General features: G+C 37.3%; 2 protein-coding genes across 2 annotated transcripts in view; one reads left to right on the top strand and one right to left on the bottom strand.

Moving 5' to 3' along the window:
* Positions 1-119: 119 nt before the first annotated feature.
* LOC107581457 (kelch domain-containing protein 7A-like) lies at positions 120-8631 on the top strand. Its single transcript, XM_016267023.1, has 2 exons — positions 120-197; positions 6890-8631. Exons 1-2 carry the CDS (start codon positions 120-122, stop codon positions 8060-8062), a joined length of 1251 nt encoding a protein of 416 aa, XP_016122509.1. The 3' UTR covers positions 8063-8631.
* Positions 8632-10033: 1402 nt separating this feature from the next.
* The window catches only part of cfap107 (cilia and flagella associated protein 107), a 13043-nt gene continuing 1465 nt past the window's right edge, over positions 10034-21611 (bottom strand). Inside the window, exons 2-4 of the mRNA XM_016267010.1 lie at positions 18460-18562; positions 12129-12303; positions 10034-10398 (exon numbers count right to left, since the gene is read on the bottom strand). Coding sequence (XP_016122496.1) covers positions 10142-10398; positions 12129-12303; positions 18460-18562 — 535 coding nt within the window. The 3' untranslated portion in view covers positions 10034-10141. The remainder of the gene's footprint in view (positions 10399-12128; positions 12304-18459; positions 18563-21611) is intronic.

Below are 21611 nucleotides of genomic sequence, written 5' to 3'. Positions count from 1 at the left end.
AGGAGGTTTGTCCCGCATGTGTAGTTAAGCCTGTGTGATGTACGGCTATAGTGACCATTCTTACAGAGTGTGCAATACAACACGTGTATCTGTCAGCTGCTGACCTGGTACTGCTATCCATGAGCTATCAATCCAAATGGTCCGACCTGTCCGAGGAAGGGTGCACTTCATCTGGCAAAATCAAACCGTTTAATCATGTAAGTTGCTATGAAATCAAAATAGGGGGGTTTCAAAGTCCTTTAAAGGTCATGAGAACCAGAACTCTGAAAATGATCTATTGGAAAGTACTTTAGGCTGCAACTCAAAAAAAGACCTTGAGCACTCAAGGTTATTAGAAAGTACTGGACATATATGGGTTGTGAGATATGATAAGAGTCTAATATAAGAATCAAATTGCATTTGTAAGTGGTCTAAAGACACTCAGACTGAGTGACAACAAAGCTCTTTGGATGAAATGCCATTTAATTTGCTATTATCTTTTCTTTAATTGATTTCTCAATTGTTAGCACTCTATATTTCAGTGTCATCTCTATAAACAGAATGAAGGAAACAAAACTAATGCAGCGTTGCATTTAATAAATCTCTTTAAATGAAAAATTGTCATAAAATTGCTAAATGATAACATGGGTCACATTTGTTCCATTTAGATATTTATCCGGTTTGCATGCTGTTAGCTGTTAAAGGAAATAATTGGTGAGTCAGAACTTTACAAAAAAAATATTTTCTGGTAGTGCTTTATGTTAAAGACCAATTCTCACTATTAACTAGTTGCTTCTTAGCATGCATATTACTAGCATATCAGCTGTTTATTAGTACTTATAAAGCACATATTGATGCCTTTTTCTGCATGACCGTATTGTAGATCCCTTAATCCTACCCCATACCTAAACTTAACAACTATTAGGAAAGTATTCATAGATGACTCTTGGTTAATAGTGAATATGTGTTCCCTATTCTAAAGTGTTACCAAATTTCTTATTAATTAGGTATTGTTTTCCAATAAAAATATCTGAATAATATTGGACGTAAAAATATCTTTAAAACAAGAAACACATATTTGAGCAGCAAAATTCTGACACTTTTTAAGAATGATTAGTTAAGTTTATTTTTCTTACCCTGTTGGCAAATAGTATGATACTTGTTTTAAGCACAGAATCATGAAATTGTTATATTCGTGCCTAATAAAAAAAAACAATTCAGTTAGGACGAGTTAAAAAAATAAGCTTAATTAGGTCCTATTATAGCTTGTTGTGGTATAGTAGCGTATAAGGTATAATATTTTCTTTAATCTTAATAATGGCCGTTTTGTTTCTCATATAAATGTATCTTGTTTAAAAGATGCTTTCCAGTAAAATGCTATAAATAAGACACTAAAATGGATCTAGAAAATTATTTTTGCGGTGAAAAATCTAAGTTTGACAACAACTAGCCCCAGAAATAAGGCAGGCTGATTTATAATGCTAACATTTCGCTTCTTTTTGCTAACGCTAAACTCCTCTTACGCACTTCATCTGGCAAAATCAAACCGTTTAATCATGTAAGTTGCTATGAAATCAAAATAGGGGGGTTTCAAAGTCCTTTAAAGGTCATGAGAACCAGAACTCTGAAAATGATCTATTGGAAAGTACTTTAGGCTGCAACTCAAAAAAAGACCTTGAGCACTCAAGGTTATTAGAAAGTACTGGACATATATGGGTTGTGAGATATGATAAGAGTCTAATATAAGAATCAAATTGCATTTGTAAGTGGTCTAAAGACACTCAGACTGAGTGACAACAAAGCTCTTTGGATGAAATGCCATTTAATTTGCTATTATCTTTTCTTTAATTGATTTCTCAATTGTTAGCACTCTATATTTCAGTGTCATCTCTATAAACAGAATGAAGGAAACAAAACTAATGCAGCGTTGCATTTAATAAATCTCTTTAAATGAAAAATTGTCATAAAATTGCTAAATGATAACATGGGTCACATTTGTTCCATTTAGATATTTATCCGGTTTGCATGCTGTTAGCTGTTAAAGGAAATAATTGGTGAGTCAGAACTTTACAAAAAAAATATTTTCTGGTAGTGCTTTATGTTAAAGACCAATTCTCACTATTAACTAGTTGCTTCTTAGCATGCATATTACTAGCATATCAGCTGTTTATTAGTACTTATAAAGCACATATTGATGCCTTTTTCTGCATGACCGTATTGTAGATCCCTTAATCCTACCCCATACCTAAACTTAACAACTATTAGGAAAGTATTCATAGATGACTCTTGGTTAATAGTGAATATGTGTTCCCTATTCTAAAGTGTTACCAAATTTCTTATTAATTAGGTATTGTTTTCCAATAAAAATATCTGAATAATATTGGACGTAAAAATATCTTTAAAACAAGAAACACATATTTGAGCAGCAAAATTCTGACACTTTTTAAGAATGATTAGTTAAGTTTATTTTTCTTACCCTGTTGGCAAATAGTATGATACTTGTTTTAAGCACAGAATCATGAAATTGTTATATTCGTGCCTAATAAAAAAAACAATTCAGTTAGGACGAGTTAAAAAAATAAGCTTAATTAGGTCCTATTATAGCTTGTTGTGGTATAGTAGCGTATAAGGTATAATATTTTCTTTAATCTTAATAATGGCCGTTTTGTTTCTCATATAAATGTATCTTGTTTAAAAGATGCTTTCCAGTAAAATGCTATAAATAAGACACTAAAATGGATCTAGAAAATTATTTTTGCGGTGAAAAATCTAAGTTTGACAACAACTAGCCCCAGAAATAAGGCAGGCTGATTTATAATGCTAACATTTCGCTTCTTTTTGCTAACGCTAAACTCCTCTTACTTGTGTTTGTTTTCTGTTTGGTATTCTCGCCAGAAGGCATAAGAGAATCTGATTAAAAACAAATCAGCTGTTTGTTGATGTATTTCACTGCAGCTTTCAGGGATTTTGCTGCTTTCGTTTGTTCTTGTCAGACTAGCTAGCAAAACAGGTGTGAGCACAGAGCTAGCCAGGAGCGCTCTACTGTCAACGGCACCAAATTTATACTTGCTTCAATAGTCCATCAGTTCCACAAGCCTATTGAAGCAGGGAGATTGTCTCAGTGTAACTATCACTGTCTGCCAAGAGCTAAAAAAATAAAAAAATCTTCCCCAGGAGATAAACACAGAACAGTTTGGTGATGATCCACCCAATCTTTGTGACAGCTCTGACTCAGAGATGTGTCTAGCCAACGGCATTCAGGTGGAAATAAATTAGACCTGATATGCTATCATCACTGAATCTACTTTACGCTATTTTGTTTGTCATGAATTTAAAAGAATGTTACAGTAGTTGTGTTTTATTCCTCGTGGAAATTTCAGGTTTAGCTGTGTTCTAGCCGGTTAAAAGGGGCTGTGAGCTTGTGTAAAATGGTCATTAGCTGGTCTATACTAGTGATTAGCAGATGTAGAATTGTTATTCGCAGATCAGAATTGGTCATTTGCAAGCTTGTAGACCATTTAGATGGCCAGCAATCCCAGTCTAATCCCAGTCAGTGTTCAGTTAGACCAGCTAATGACCAGCCTGAACCAGTTCAGATTAGCTAAAAACTATGCTTCAAAATACATCTACCATCTAAAACTGAATTTTCCATTAAGAATGCCCTCTCTTTTTTGGGTTTTGGATGGAAAAAGCGCTAAGACGGAGTTACCTGAGTAGAGGAGGGAGTTGGTTGGTACATAGGCAGTTTGTCTGGCAGATCTGTGTGTTTATTCCACCCACATTTTACATATTTGAAGTACACCTTTAAATAATAGAAGAATGGTCACCATAAACAGGCTTGACGGGGACATAAATCCAGTTTGGATCTTAATATTTGCACAAAAGATTTCAGAGGATTTTAAAGCCAATAGAAATGTATTTGGAAGAACATCTCCCTTATCCTAAGCTGCTCCACGGCCTTGGGTTTCACATGTAGATAAGATAAATGTTATCACAGAAAACTAAATACTACCCTGCAGTTCAAACAGTCACAAAAAAACTCAATATCCCCTTTGGTTTACTTAGACTCTAGTTAACCACCAACAAATGAGGTCACATTGGTGCCTTCTTCCTTTCTAATTTAAAGTTGCATTTGAGTACTGAGCATTTATACTCTCCAAGAGCTTGTTTTATTATGTCTTGATTTTAACCAGTCAAGTGCCATGGGGGATATTTTTTTTATCTGGATCTGACCTGATTCCACCAGCAAGTGCAAACTCATTTCACTGCTGTCATGGTGTGAATGTGGAAGTCCAGTGACACAGGCAAGCCACACTCTCCAATGAGCCATTATCAAAGGTCACCCAGACAAGCCACATGATTTTGTGAAGTTAGATGGATTGTGCCAGCCAGTCACTTATCCCACCTAGAACATGGGTAGATGGTTTGATCAGCAGGGGAAAGAAATCCTCTACCATGTCCGGAAACTGGATCTACAATTAATCGGGACGTAGCCTTGGCACAGACACTGAGATTTCTGAGTTTCATAACACCTGTCCTCTTGTGTAGAATCAAATGGTCTTATAGTGAGCTTTCACAAGTATTAAAAGGCAAAGACTTGCTCAAATAGACATGAAATTATGTATTGTGTTAGTGGGCTCCCAGGCATAGCTGCAGACAATGCTACACCATGGACCACTGCAAAGGAGCACATAAGAATAATTGATATTCTTTTGCCTCTTGTGGATTACCTGTTTAATGTGATGTTTTTTCATTGCCCACCTAACAACCATCAAACCCCTTACATTCCTCTTCCTGGAAGTCTATTACAAGAAATGCTTAAATTGTCTCAATATAGTATTGCATTTCATTGATGACTTGGTGCAAGATTTATTTATCTTATTTTCTGTCCTTTCTTCCAAATGGAAAGGTATTGATTGATTGTTTGTTTGTTGTTTTAGTGTTTTTTTTAAAGGAAGCATTTTTTATTTTACGAGTTTATATTGTTCATAATATAACGTTTCTTAATGATATAAAATGCCTTTGAAGCTAATAATTGTTTAAATGGATAAATGTTTTATATATAAATTCTGTATTAACTAAATAAATGTAAAATAAAGCATTAAAATCAATTGTGATTTTACACCTCATAACATTATGATGTATTATTAAAAAATGGATATTCATTTTGAGAAATTATCTTTCGAAAGAAGAAAAAGCTCAAATGAGGTGAGCATTAGATGACAACAAATGTCAAATGTAGGATAAATCATGCACAATTTAAATTGCAATTAAAAAAAAGTAATCAAATATAAGTCAGTAACTGATTTAGTACCGATATATTTTGCATCCCTGTCTTCTTCGGACTGATTTTTTTCTCTTCATCCTTTTTTCCTTTATCTTCACATCCTTGTGTACTAAACACACACACTACTTCCAGAATGAGGTGTTTCCTGAGCCTCTGTTCACCTGGACGCGGGTTGGTGGCAGACTGCTGGATGGCAGTACTGAAAGAGATGGCAAGGAACTGGTGCTGGAGCGAGTGCCTGCAGAACTAAATGGCTCCATGTACCGCTGCACGGCCCAGAATCCACTGGGCTCCACTGACACACACATACGCCTCATTGTTTTTGGTGAGTAGCTCCAACAGTAACTCCTATTTCTATCCTAAATGCAATAATTAAAGGTCTTTGTTTATGGAATTCTGTTTCTCATTGTATTCTATTGGATTTAGTTTTAGTTTTTTGTCTTTTGAGGACAATATCCTTTAAATGAAGCCAGTATTTCGTCAAGTCATTCAATGATTTTAGTCAAATTTACTCAAATTTTAGTCAACAAAAATAACATTTTAGTTCATGATAAAGTGCGAAATAAAACCAAGCATTGCATATAAGGACATTTATTTATTTAAACTAAGCAGGGAAGCAAATGCAGCAGGGCAGGTGTGTGAGAGCAAGGACAGAATCAGGTCAACGTGAGCGCCGATCTTGAATCGAGTCTCAGATGCCCCTCGTATGCAAGTCAAATGGCTTGTAGAACAAGGCCTCGGGAGGTCACTATGTCTGACATGTGTCTGAATCTCAAACACCCACTCGACTCACAAAATAACACCCTAAAGACTCTAGTGCTCACAAATGGCCTGAAGTCTGGAATTCTCCTGCTGAATCCTCAGTTAAAAAGGCTGGTTATGTTCAGAATGGCAAACTACTATAGTACTTTACATGCATAGTTTATAGTTTGCACAGTATGTTAATTTTTGTATGGCTGGCCTAATGCATTTGTTGAAATATGCAGTGTACATTCCGAGCATAATGCATGAAATACTGTTTGCCACACTATTGCATCTCCTTCAGTACTGTGATTGAACTGAAGTAAAAATGTTTTAACTTTTTAAAAAAAAAAGAAAAATATATATATATATTCAATTAAAAATATATATAATCTTAAATTAATAGTTTTGTTAAAATATGAATTCTATTCATATTAAATAATTTAAGAATTACATATGCGACAAGTCGTGAGGTCGTGACAACAATGTAGTATACTAATTTAAATATATTTACTCTTCATTTTTGAGGCATTATACAGTATACTGCACTGCGGTTCCATTCTGAATATAACCACTGAGTTTTGACCATAAAATAAGAAAAAAATGTATTCATATTGTGGATATGAAGTGGTACTTATGTTATATTAATTATAGCACTAACACCAGTATAAGCCATAAAAGTAGAAGTAATGTTATATATTACCACTTGTTTTGTCAATGAAAATAAGAGAGATGGTAATAAAATTAAATTGCTCATAATACTTACGACAGCCATCATCATTTAGTGCTTATTGAACATTGTGTAGTATGCATGAATGTTAAAAGTGATCCTGCACCATTGGACAGCTCGTTCAAACCTTTTAGACTGCATTAGATGATTAGGGAAAGTACCTGAGAAAAGAAGCTCGCTCATACAGATTTCTTAATGCAGAACTCGAGAGTCTAGCAGGGAAGCTCGATTTAGGCAACTGCTTGGAGGCTTTAACACTTGCTAAAAAACACGGTCACACTGCCCTTCAGCAAGCTGCTCTCCGTGTCATGTCTGATAATTACCTTCAGGTCTTCAGAGACCCAGGCCTCTTTGGCAGGCTGAAAGCAGGGGAGCGTGATCACATCCAAACACAACGCATGAGAGGAAGGAAGTGGTTAGTGGTCGCAGATATGGATTCCCCTGATTGGAGTAGACGTCCGTCACAGTCGACAGATTTAGGGTCTGAATCAGTTAAGTCGTCCAGCGGTATTTATTACTACGAGGATTATAAGGACACATGGCACCTTCATACCCACATTCCCCAGGAAGTGTTATCTAAAGGTTGCGCCATGTGCACCATGGATAATTATCTATTTATCGCTGTGGGTTTCCAAGGCCCAGACCGTGAAGTGACCCCTTCGAAGAAAGTGTACTGTTACAACCCAATGACTTCCATTTGGAGCGAAATAAGCCCCATGAATGAGGCAAGGCCTCACTGCAAACTTGTGGCTCTGCAGGGCCATCTGTACGCCATTGGAGGCGAATGCCTGTCAACGGTTGAGCGCTATGACCCCCGGACAAACCGGTGGACCTTTGTGGCACCTCTTCCTAATGAGACATTCGCCGTAGCTCACAAGGCTACAGCTTGCAACGGTGAACTGTTTGTTGCAGGGGGCACGTTGAGATACACCCTCTTGCGCTATAATCCCAAGACCAACACGTGGCGAGAGAGCATGATCGTGGGCAGTAAGGACAAGACCACAGAAATGGTAGCGGTCAGGAACTTCTTGTACCGCTTTGACGTCAGTCCCCTGGGCATCAGCGTGTATCGCTTTCACGCAGTGGCCCGACTGTGGTACGAATGCTCTTCGATACGCCTTCCACATTGCACAGCCTTTCAGTGTGTGACTATGGACAATATTATCTACTGTGTGAGCCGTCAATTTACCTTGAGGTTCCTTGCAGATGAGGTATCTCCAAGCTTTGTTGCACAGGATTTGAAAGTGCTGTATCCGGCTAAAGGTATTTTGTTTCCGTTCATCCTTGTGCTTCCCGACAAGACCACTCAACAAACTTGTGTTTAAAAAGGTCAGATATTTCAAGTAGGAGGTTGTCTGATAAGAAAAAAACACTCGGGGGCCATATTATGCACATGTTAAAGGAATGCACCTTTTTTAATTAGTGGCAATTTAAATAAAATATCAAGGCTATTACATGCAGTTATTGTACAGCTAGATCACAATTACCCAGCACTTACTGATAAATAAATCTGCTGTCGCAGTGAAGGCTATTTGTTTGTTTGGGCCTTCAAACCACTCTGATGTCTAAATCAACCTTTAAATCTTGGAAATGTCTTGTGCAAGTGCTTAAAATGTTTCAGTAAATATACCACTTTTGAAACACTGTGTGGATAATGTTAACCAATCAATACTGTGTGTAGAATAAAACTGAACTGCAATTGTGGAGCTGGCATCATAAACAACATCAATGGCTGCCATTAGTACAATTTATGTAAGCTCTCTAATTATATTCATAGCTTTTTTTTATTTTCTTTCTGCATATTTGGAGTTGTTTCTCTGCATATCACACGATTAATCTTACATGATACCGGCATATTTTTTAAAAATAAAATGTAATTCTATTTGTTGTATCATATTTTGTTGTAATGTATTTTTTCCATGACATTTCCTCAAATTGTCATCTTGTCACAAGAAGTGGATTTCTTTCAGGTCAATGGCTTTACTCGTAAAGCATCTTTAATTTCTTAAAGCATTTTATGTCAACACTGTGTGGTTCTTTGCAAAGACAGTTTAACATCACAAGCAGTTTGGGGAGCCCAGAAGAAACGTTTTCATTGTGTATTCCATTAAACAATTTAGAGAGAACTAATGAATTAATGGGTTAGGAAGGAAGAATCTAATGCTTTGCCTTTTCTTGCACTTTTCTGTCTCTATCGTCTGAAGAACAGGGAAATAAAATTCTCTCATCTATTATAAGTGAGTCTTGGTTCTTGTGTTAGACTTCAATATATAATGAGTTCTGACAAAATGTGTGGTTGCAGCAAGTGGCGTTCGTATGACCAGGATCTTAATTAAATTTAAATGCAATTATGCTGTCAAAAGCAAAGCAATCACATAATCAATTTATGTTAATGAAAGTATACAATACAATCACTGTGACAATCGTGTATGCATATGTGATCAAAGAAAGCAGGCATGCAGAGGAGTGTGTGCTGTGATGCAATTCCCTGTTACGTCTCATTGCTCTCTGTGTGTAACTCTAGCGCCATCATGTGGGGGAGATCTCAAGGTCTGATGGAATCTTGACAGAACTAATTCAGTGACACATATGCAAAAATACATAGTTGGAAGTTCCACAGGCTAGCAGAAGAACACGGTGGGATAAAACCTACACAGCAGGAGGAGTGTGAACAGATGGTTGGACGTAAAATATAGCATCCGATTCCTTGTAATTAAACACTTTGATTCAACATAATTAAACACTTAATGGGATGGGAGTTAGGACAGTCCCCTTAGAGTGTCGATGAATGACTCGGCTATCTGAACTAGCACTGTGAGTACGACAGATCCAAATTAACTGTTGATTCAATGCCATTTTAGTGCAATAATGAAGCCTGTCATATCCTGAGAAAGGGCTTTGCAGGTAATTTTTTTTTGGTTAACACAGTTGGGTTCTCTTTCACTCACTACTGTGTGCATGAAAATAGGCCTGCAAATACACGCCAAAACCTGTAAAGCGCTTAAATACTGATGACCATTATTATTTCAGTGGGATTCAAAAGTTTGATTCTCCAACAAAAGCACAAGCTGCTGTTTGGGTCATCTCAAATTATGCCGAAGAACATAATTTTTACACACACTTGTGGAGTTCATGCAGCTCGAGTGCTGCTGTCAGTTCAACTTTTCACTTTAATAAATAAAAGTGCTAATAATATAATGTAATATAAAACGAATGCATTAAATACTAAAAGTATTTGAACTTTTGGACTACACTGCTGTTATTTGTCTTTGTGCAAACACAGTGAAATGCTCCTGCTTATTTGGTTTTAGATGCCATTAATCAATAAAATAAGCTACTCCGAGCCCTCTACCCAGGTTGAGGCCAGTCTGTGTGGTACTGGAGGGCTGAAGGTGGGGTAAGGGTCACAGCAGGCTGGCTGGATTACTGGAGACCTGCCTGCAGGGTTTGTGTTTCAGTGCCAGGTCCTCGTTGCTGAGGTTGGCAGGGAGCTGACTGCTGGAGAAGCGCTTGGGCATGCTGACGTGGTGAGAATAACAGAAGGCACTGATGGGGTGCAGAGGGTATGAAGCCCTATACTCGCTTAGTGTGGGCACAACTGCCCGCTGTTGCTCCATGCGAGCCCGCCAAGAAGCCGCCAAGCCAACATTAGTAGGGGGGCCTGTGTGTAAGAAACAAAGGGAGGCAGAGAGGGAAAAAATGAGACACATCACAAAGAGGAACATGTTCAAACAGACTGTGTGTAGTTTCTGTGCCACTAGTGTTGAAACAGTAATGACTCAACAAAAAGAGCAACATCGAAAAGACCACAGAAAGAACAGGGTTATTATCACTAGCAAAAACTATTAAAACATTTTTGTTCAACAAAATAAAGCTGTAATAAAATATAAATATTAGATGAAAATTAAAAGATAATTAGCAAAATTAGAAAAGAAAAAAAAGTTGAACTTGCACTGATGCACTAAAATTACTACCTAGAAATACACGAAATGCAACTGAAAAAAAAATACATTGAACCTAAATAGTAATATTCAATGAAAGAAGTGCAAAATTACTTAATGAAAATATTAATAAAACTACAATAGAATATAAATAATACCAGCCTATGAATGGCTTAGTTTTTAAAAGAATGTAAACACATTAGTGTTAAATGAATAGTTACTTTTAAAGGTGAGCTGTTAATCACTGAAACTGAATCAAATCAGTAACTTGATTCATTAACGAATCATTCAGAGCTGTTTTGTTAACTGGATCAACTGATTCATTCAAGTCAGATAGTATTTGCATACTATCCATCCTAATTAATATTAAAAATTAGAATTAGTTTGATTTTGAAGTGCAGATCCATGTACATTCTAATGGCTATATTACCCACAACACATTGCACGCTGGATGAGGATGCAATTACAGATACAAATTTGAATAAAAAGTGTTTAAAAACAACAAACATGGCAGAGTATGTGAGATCGACGGTTAAGTAGAGAAAGGGGTTTGAGCAATTAATAATCAGTATCTAACCTGATTAAAACTAATAATATTAAGTAATGTTATCCATGTTATATTTCATCTACAACAAAATTGTGAACTTTCATAAAAATGTGTTTGGTCATTAACTTTTAAATGCATCATTATGCAAACACACGAAGAAAGTTCTTGGCATGAAAGACACGTGACTGTCATATCAATGTGCCTCTCCATTTCTCTCCAATATGGTAGGAAATTAAATTAAATGAAATGTGAAGGATGTTAACAGTGATAAAATGATTTACAGGGCAGCTTAAAGGATGACAGGATGCACATAACTAAGCGACAGGGTTATGATGAAGTAATATGTCCCAAACCTTGTCTACTATTCTGCTACACACTCAAAGGTATGTACTTTTTCTTCAAAAAGTGAGTACATACTTTTAGGGCATAGCATAAGTAGGCAAATTGGGACACAGCATCAAAAAAATGATCAGTCAAACATCACTACTTTTCTAATGAACTTTTATGAAAACAGAGGTTGCTTTGAGTGAATCACCTTCGATTTTCCTCACACAAAGCTATAGTGCGAGTCACGAGAATCACTTTTAGGGTATTTCCATCTGTTTAAAACTTGAAAACAAATGAGGTCATATGGGTTTGGAACAACATGCATGTGAATTAATTTTGAGTGAACTATTCATTTAAATTACCCACTGACAAATAACAGACATCGGTTTCTCATTCACATTTGCCACGGTTATGTTTGTCTATGCTCTAATAAAAAAAATAATAAAATAAAATAAAAGCCAATGTGTTATTATAACTGATATCCATAACCATTTACAGGGATGTTCTCCAACATTAATTCAAAACGCAGACTGAACTGCATTAAAACCCATCTGGAGTCAAGGGAATGTTTAATACCTTGGATTGGGTGATCTGACCTCTCTGGGACCCTGGCCAGTTTGAAAGAGTTCCAGGAGTGCAGTGTGGGCAGAGAGGAGGAGGCCTGCCGCCCGTATGACTCATCATACTGTGACACCAGGCAGTGGGAGGAGGGGACGTCATGATGAGAAAATAACTGCCTTAAGGGAAGACCCTGAATTAAACCCACAGACATGGTTTGTGAAGGACAGAACGGATCATTCACAATGCACAATATACATTGCTAATAATATGGAATGCTTGATAGAGATGATATTTAAGAAGAAAAAAAAACATACTTCAAGTGAATCTGTTATTTGTAGGCAAAACCTGAGTTTTGATCAAGTTTTGCACTTCCAGTTCTATCATCCTGAAATCACTGGGTTGTTTAAATGGGTTTAAGAGCATGTAAGAATCATAAACTTTTGTTGCTCACAGAGCTTATTTTCTGCAGTAATCCAAAGACCAATGGAAAACGTTTCAGGTTACTTATGTAACCATGGTTCCCTGAGTAGGGAATGAGACACTGCATCCTCTAGGGGTCGCTACGGGGAATGCCTCGTTGTGACCCGTATTTGAATCATACATTGAAAAAACACCAACAACACGTTGGCCGGCGACAGCCCATGACATCCCTACTGGTGCGATTATAGTATAAATACGCACCGGGAGAACATGTCATTCACTTCTTCATCTGAAGCTTGCGTTCGAAGCATGGCAGGAAGCCTAGAGGACGCAGTGTCTCGTTCCCTACTCAGGGAACCATGGTTACATAAGTAACCTGAGACGTTCCCTTTCAAGGGAACGAGACACTGCGTCCTCTAGGGGTCGCTATGGGGAACGATATACCCATGCCGCCATGCTGAAGGGAGTGTGGGCCAGAACCATGGCGAGCACTAAGTAACAACTTTACCATTTTCATGGTGAGTTGACCCTGGGACGTCAGACGGCTGTCCGTGACTTTATCCCCTATGGCCAAAGGCCTAGGCTACATACCCAACTTACCTGTTAGGGCCAGACTCCTGGGCCCGGGGTAGAGCTCAAGGCTTGGAATCATAATGGATTCCTTTAAGGGGATACGACCAAGAACCTAGTATCACACTTAATCTTGGCCTGTCACACAGGGGCTACCGCTTGCTCTTGCATAAGCTCTGAAAGGAACTGTCTCAACAGACCTCTAGTGGCCACACCCTGTTAAAGTAGGTATCATAGGATACCTAAGTGGAGTGGTGCCCAAGGTGAATGGGGCTTAAACCAGCTCAAGAAAGGGCACGAAGCAACTGCGCGAAGCCCTCACCATACAGGATTTTAGAAAAGAACTTACCACAATGTGGATTTTAGAAAGTGCAAAAAGCCTTCATGTGCACACTTACCATAACATGGATTGCCCCCTCAAGGACATTGCGTGCGTGCTCTTTGCCCAAACAAACAACACAGAGATCGTGTGTAATCAGGTGTCAAATATTAAAGAAATAACATCATCCTCCAGCAGCTTCCTCTCGTCCACAGTCGACGAGCGCGAAAGGGAAAACCCCTTTTTAAACTCATCAGCCGGATCCACCTGCGATCCCCACGAGCCCATCCTCCTCCGTGCCTCAGCAGAGGTGGGTCCTGAGCCGCGGGAAGCAGATGGCTGCCCCCCTTTCCTCGAAAAGAGAGACAAACGAGAGCGGAGCTTTTCATTCAAATACTCTCACAATGAACGCGGAATGCCCCCTCAAGGACATTGCGTGCGTGCTCTTTGCCCAAACAAACAACACAGAGATCGTGTGTAATCAGGTGTCAAATAACGACGACGCGGATGCACACACCCTCTAAACGCTTTGCTAGTGCTCGCCATAACGATAGGAATATAGATCGCTCTTACCACGGAAATGCACGCTTCAAACAAAACGGTCAGTGAAGACGAAGAAGAGAATGACATGTTCTCCCGGCACCTATTTATACTATAATCGCACCGGTAGTGATGTCATGGGCTGTCGCCGGCCAACGTGTTGTTGGTGTTTTTTAAATGTATGCTTCAGACATGGGTCACGATTAGTGTTGCTTTCGTCAACGAAAATTATGACTAAATATCGTTGTCAACGAACCTTTATCACGTGACGAAAACGAGACGAGACGCAACGTAAATGCTGGTCATGTGATGACTATAATTAAATGTATAATGCAATATTGTTGACGAATAAAAAAGAGAACAAATGTGGTTTACGAAATAAAAACTATGCTAAAATGTCTCTTCATTTTCGTTGACCAAAACGAGACGAAACTAAATGTTATAACGTTATTTCGTCTCGTTTAGTCGTGTTATTATTATTATTTTGCAGTATTTCTGTTTCCTGTGTCTCACTTCAGGGGCTGCATCAGGTCGCACTGCGCAGACGCAGGCGATGTCACTTCCTCAAGCCCCACACACGGCATTATTTAGAAACACTGCATCTATTATATAATATCCATTTCTAATGTCACCAATAATTTGAGATGCACTGAAATTCCGGCTGCCGAAAATTAGTTCACCGCTCAGGTTCCACTTTCACATGGTGTGACGCTCTGCGTATTATCCTGCTCTATGCGTACCTCCATGAAGTTGGGCCCCCACCCAACGCAAAACGTCGGCAAAATAGTCTCAATCGTTTGTGCTCCGTTTGTGCTGTAAAATTTTTATTTTGTGCTGCTTTGGTTTTTTAGATATTAAAATATTATTTAGTGATCATTCTGAGGTCACTCAGCCCCCCACATGCTTCAAAATTACCCCAAATAGTCTTGTTTGTTTATTCTTCGTTTGTGCTGGTAATAATTTAGTTTTCGCTACTCGTTTTTAAGTTAAAATTTATATTAAATGCACCAGTTCAGCTAGGATCTGGAGGTACTTGCGTTGCGTGTCCAGGGTTCCCTTTGTTGTTGTCCTTGCAGAAAAGGGGGTTTCCCACGGTTGCTGATTGGCTGGAAGTTCAGTCTTGGGAAGCCAGTGGTTGGGTGTTGGCTGACGACGCAGAGTTGTGGTTGAAGTTGAAGTTTTAGATGCCACTCGAGGCACGGCGTTAGGCAAAACTTAACTCAGAACACAAAACTCTCAACGGAAAATAAAATAAACTAAAGTAAAGAAATAGAAGTAAAGTTTGACGAGACTAGGTGGCGTTTCTCCTCATGGTTTTGGAGGAGCTGGCGTGTAAGCCAGAGCACGCTCAAAAAGCTAAAAAAACATGACTAAAAAGCATAGCTCAAAGCTATGACTAAAAAGCCGCATGGCTAAAAGTGATGACTTGAAAGCACATGACTAAAAAGCCAGGAAAAGGGAAAAAAAGGGAATGATTTGATGGTGTCCTGAGTATTTAAACTGGGCTTTTGGACACATCCCAAATGGTGTTTTGACCAATTAGATATCGTCTTTGCCCGGGGTGTTGTATATTTCTCCTCCCAATTCATAAATCAAATGTTATCTTATCAGTCACATGGTCCGAGTTTTTCCCGCTCTTGCAGAGTATAATTTTGGACATGATTTCTATAACAAGAATATGATACATTTGACAAAGAATTGATTGGAAGAAACGTTTCAAGCATGAATTATTTTCAAACTCACACATACTAAACATGAATATGAACCCTTAAGCTATTCAATAGTTATTAAAAAGACATACACAGTAAATGATTAAACATGATGAACTAATGTGTGGGTTACATACATGATAGGGAGTTAAGCAATGGACTGATATTAGTTTATAAGCCCTTTTGAGTTCATTTTGGTGCATCTACATCTGTAAAAGACAGTTTCTGTACCATTCTGTGAACAAGGACATGTTCTGTGAAGACCAGAGAGTTAAGAGGTATGTAAAGAATTTCTGTCTGGTCGTTGTCTTCTAGGTGGGGGAAGTCAATCCAAAGAGCTCGTGATTACTATCACTGGTTTACATGATGGTCATGCTCTGCATTTCTTTGACCATTAATCTTGCTTGCCCCAAAATTGACAATCTCCTTCCTGAGATGTTATGATCAGTGTGTACTCTGTGTTCATTTTAAAAGCTGTTCTGTGAAAGTTGGTTGGTTAGGTTTGCTTCAGACTGGCTTGTGGCTCCAGGATCTGATTTACGAACATCCTGTGTCTTGGGCCTCTGTGGAATTCGGCTCCTCATGTTTCAACCATGTTCTTGACCAAATCTTAGATTGTCTGATACCCTACACAGGAAACATCTATGTAGTACAGTATTGTTTCTGTTTGCAGTAGTCCTACTGTGTTGTAACAAGGTGTGGTAAATGGGCAACTCTGGTAACACTGCCCTCTCATTCATTGATCTGCTAACCGTTATGCTCATGTGTCCTCTGATAATAATAGCTTTCTAGGATTAAACATTATTTGGATAATTGGTAAAAAAATTTTTTTTAAAAAATCTCTTAATAGCCCTACTGTGTGTTAGACTTACCCCGAAAAACTAAAAAGCAATTTATTTCATTTGTAGGCCTATCGTGATTTTTTTTATTTGTGCTATCATTAGTAATTTCTTTATTTGTTCTTATTTTATTATTAACTGCTTAGCCTCCTTGTCATTTTTTATTCAATTCAAAGTTTTAAATCAAGCGGTCTCGTGCTACTGCAACAAAATTACCCAGCTGAAAAGTCAAAAATACACTGAGTGAGCAAAACTTTGTTTAATTACCATTATAACTATCTCACAATGTTTACATATGAATAAAAGCCTACATTAAAATCTTATATAAATTGGTCTCTTCATTAGAAATTAGCCTACCGATTGCCACCATTGATAGACACATTTTTTTTATAACATTAAAAATAGCTGTATGACATTATAATCTGCAGTTCTTCCCTGTTGTACCAAATATCTATACTTTTCAAATTATCACATCGAAGTTAGAAATTCAAATATTGTGACAAAATTAATTTTGTAGTGCGCCACAAATTTGTTCAAATTTCCAAAGGGTGCCGCGACTAAAGAAAGGTTGGGAAACACTGATTTAGAAGACGAAAATCAAACAAAGTTAAGTCTGACACAGAGGAAGGGACCGATGGCCGGCCAGCCGGGGTTCGTCTTTATTTAAATTTATGTGTGTGTACTTCTAACATGTTTGGTTGGTAAAATAAATGTTGTAAATTCAAATCAGAGCATCTTCCGTGTCTGGAATGGATGTATTCTTGAGTCTATAAGGTAACAATAATATAATAAGATAACCTTGTTTGAAATGGGTTTGGCTAAAAGAAAATTTTGGTTTTGTCTATACTACTAGGTACTTATACTATATTGACTGGGTTAAATAGAATTGCATTTCTAAAAAGAGACTAAAATAAAATTTTCATTGACTAAAACTAGATGAAAATAGTCATGGATAATTCTGACTAAAATGCTCAGACTTTTAGTTGACTAAAACTTGACTAGACTAAAAAGAGTATGAACGTGATTAAAACTAATAAAAACTAAAATGACAGCTTCACACAAAGACTAGACTAAAACTAAAATTAAAACAGGCCGCCAAAAACAACACTAGTCACGACGAGGCGTTCCCCATAGCGACCCCTAGAGGATACAGTTCGAAGTTCCCTTGAAAGGGAACCCTTTAGGGTTTTTGTTGAGGGATCCACAAAAATGCCATCACTGCAGCACTCCATTACGTAAAAGTCACCTAATAAAAAAATAAATATGTGGACAATACTGATTGTTAGTTTAAATTGTTTAATAATTTTACTTGCATATTATATTTTTTCCTATGGGAAAAAAAGCCCATTACAATGTACAAAACAATTCACCTAGCAACAAGTTGAACATTGTACCAATATTACAGTAAAATTTATTAAAATTAATATGTAGTATTCTTAATTTTTGCTACAATTGATAAATAACAAGCAAAATGGTGATAGCTGCAAAGCAGCACTGGTTTTTGTTATGCTGATGGTCTAAATTAAAACGCAATCAAAATCAAGTTTTCCAGAGTGCTTTCAATTTAATATAATAATAATATATAAGTTGACTTACATATAATTATATGTAAGTCAACTTATATATCATTATTATATTTAAGTGAAATATGTATAAGCATGCAAATAATTGTCTCCCTCTACTACCAAAGTTTTTGGAACTTGGTTTGAAAGTCAAAAATAATTTTTACTTTTAAACACTTGAAGTCACATGAAGACAGTTTTACAAGAGTTTTACAATGACAGCTCAGAGCTCCAAGAAGATGCAAAGGACTGTTATTTTGGAGCTTAATAACACGTTTCACGTCTATGTACGCCTGTCGGCCGGCATCAAAACCGAATGTTATTTTAAAACTGTTGTGTTTGTGATGTTTGGTAAATGATGCATGAACTGATGAATTAGTCCCAAACCTCTGATCTGCGAAAAGCCCTTTGGCACATGACAGCATCGGGCCTGTGTGACATGTGGGGCATGTAGTCCATACTGTAGCTGCTGTTCGCCGTCCCGAGTGAACTGTCTCACCACACACACATAAGAAAGACAGAAACACTCAGCAAACAAATCCCACGCTCAGCAGAGCTTGCGGTTCCTTATTGATCGTAGATGTACTCTCTCAGGTCTGTTCCTGCAGAACGACTTGCATCAATCCCATTTGTCTGCCTCCAGTCTGTGCTGACCAGGCTGATCAGCAGCGCTAATCACTTTTGCATGGATCTGAGCACTGTCTGAGGAAGTGCACCCCTTTCAGGGATTACACATTGCATACTGACAAGTGCTTAAGTAGTGTGTTAACTACTCAAAACAAGAATGATTAGAGATTGTCTATAAATAATATTCACCAATATATGTTAGAAGCTAAAAACATTTTTAATGCAATATTGAAATAACTCAGCAACTTTGAATTCAGTAATGCGTTAGAAACAAAATTCTTGGTCTTAGTATTTAACACAACTACATGTTATTATGATTTTTTTTGAGCCAATAGGTTTTCATCAGAAACCTTTTACAAGCAAATGTGAGGACCTGATGGTGTGGATGCCAAATATGAGTATTTTCAGTATATTTACTATTAATTAATTTAATAGTTAATACATTTTAAAGTTTTTAGCGCAATTCAGACAAATCCCATTGAACAATATTTAAGCCCTACATTTTTGTTTCTCATTCAAGAAGCCTTTTCATTCAAACAACTATATCTTACAATACTAAAGAAAATCAACTTTAATTTCATGCTGACTTCAAAGTAGTACGGCCAAAGGCAAAAAAACTTAAGCTGCAATACTGAATTTTATCAAAAAAATTCAGTATAGCAAAGTCATACTATTTCTGACTAAAATTATAGCAGGAACAGTAAATAGGCCTAGTGCATAATGACATTTAGCTTCAGTTAGTATCAGTTTAGAATACTATTTAAAATATATTAATTTTAAAAATACAGAAACACTTAGTCAACAAATGGCAAAGTCGGCCAGCTATTTATTATTATGTAAATTTTTGTGCCACCTAGTGGTTTAAAGGAGAATAAAGTCAAACCTCGTATTCCACTGCTTCTTGAAATCAGCATTGATTAGACTATATGTATTTATTGTAAACTTTATTATTAAGCGAAACAAACTTTTTGCTGAAATATCCACACTAATATATATATATATATATATATATATTATAATAATAATAATAAGATAGCGTCTGTCGATGAGATGCGCATGCATTTTGGTATAAAATCAAACAATAATAATTGTGGAAAGAAAACAACTTGTTACGTTTGTCGTTTAATCACGAGAAAATTCAGTCGTTTCAAGAATAAAACATATTTTATGTCGAAATCACGAGAAACTTAAGTCGTGATAACGATAAAACAACTTTTGTACAAGTAAATTAAGTCGAGAAATCCACACAACACAATTCTATCTATAAACTATGAATACAAAAATACATTAATCTTGATAAAGCAACACATATACACCTACATGTAATCTCTCCTCTGCCCAATTACCAATGAGTACTTCGTTGCTGTATTTACAAAGCTGACTCAGAGCAGAGCCGTCGATGCAAGCGATCGTCTAGAGTTCTGTTGCCATGGATACACCAAACACTAGGGGAGAATTTCAAACTTACGTGAGCACGATCCCTATGCCATACTTCCTACTCCCTTCGAAGGGCAGAGCTCTTTAAGTGAGTTCTTTCAAGGGTGTATGCAAATACTGTCTCGTGTAAGCGTTTGGACCTCCCAGGCAAAGGGTCTGTTTGACCAAATGTTACCTTGACAGCGCCGCGCGGCATTCAGATGTTGCAACTAACTAACTAACTAACTAAATATTATTCAAACGTTGTCTAATTGTGTCTAAATGAAAGTTTTGAGTATAGGCTTTGTAGTAGAAGAAACTGCTGAACATGCAAATAAATAGGCTAGATGTCAGATAGCAACATTTTGACCTTTCGTATTCACAGACAGTCCATATCGCGACTTAATACTTTGTTGGCCATAATTTTTCCCCCTTCTGCACAGGTATGGCGGTATGTTTTATGACTGAGGCCTCAAGCAGATATAAATGCCTTTTCTTTATTTATTTATTTCTTGTAAAGCATACAAATATCAAGAAATTTGTGTATTTTATCTACAATTTGCCTTAAACTAAAAAATTATTTGTCATATTATTATAAATTTCTTGCAGACGCAGTATACCTCTAACCACTGTTTTTTTTTTTTTGCAGGTCTGACACCACACCCTACATCCCCTAAAAATGTATGTTGCTACCTTCAATATTTTAAAATAAACTGTGTCAATGACTGTAATTTTTAATGCCTTAAACTTTATTTGTTTTTCTTTTTTTACTTCTAGAACCCAGATTTGACATAACTGTATACCCATTTGAGACCTACCTGTTTTAAGTTGCGATTACCCCATATACTTCTACTGCTAAGCCACATTGTAAGTTCTCATAGTTAAACCTTAAAGCAGCACATAATTGTGAGATAATGTCCTGTGTATTTGCTGGTATATTACTTAGATACTTGTATAAAGAATAATGTTGATTATATATAGTTCACCAAAAAATGAAAACGTCTCAGTTACGTATGGTAACCCTCATTCCCTGAAGGAGGGAACGGAGACGTCACGTCGGATGACCGACGAAATTGGGATCTCGCTTAGAGAGACCAATCCACTTCGAGTGTAAACTAAACGAGCCAATGCACATTGGCATGCGATTATTGCATCCAGCTGCTGCTGATCACAGCGTGAGTATAAGTAGGCAGCAGATGCAGCGCATATTCAGCTTTTCGCTTCGGAGCCGAGCGATCACTTAGTTCTGCTCCTGACTACTCTACTGAGAGAAGACGACTGAACGAGTTCAGCGCGCTCTTGGAGAGCTCTTCGTGTTGGCGGTACGGCGCTTCAGCGGTGGTGGTTTCCCATGTCGAGTGGGTTGGACACTTCAGGCTGCACTACCCCCTGTTTGTGTTGCAGATGATCATCTCCCCTGTGCGCCTCAGCACGCTAAAAGAGCTTTTTCCCCTAAAAGAGCAATTTCGGGTGCGTCTTTTTAAAGACGACGTTGC

The sequence above is a fragment of the Sinocyclocheilus grahami genome, unplaced genomic scaffold, assembly GCF_001515645.1.
Source record: "Sinocyclocheilus grahami isolate Dianchi unplaced genomic scaffold, SAMN03320097.WGS_v1.1 scaffold3.1, whole genome shotgun sequence".
Lineage (NCBI taxonomy): Eukaryota > Metazoa > Chordata > Actinopteri > Cypriniformes > Cyprinidae > Sinocyclocheilus > Sinocyclocheilus grahami.
Note: the sequence above shows the minus strand (reverse complement) of the source record. Positions and strands in the feature narration are given on the sequence as shown.

What these genes read in the sequence shown, in the direction of transcription:
- LOC107581457 (XM_016267023.1), top strand. Translation starts at nt 120, where the DNA reads ATGAGCTATCAATCCAAATGGTCCGACCTGTCCGAGGAAGGGTGCACT. An exon ending in AAATCAAACCGTTTAATCAT is followed by an intron (nt 198 to 6,889) that starts GTAAGTTGCTAT and finishes TTAGATGATTAG; the next exon opens with GGAAAGTACCTGAGAAAAGA.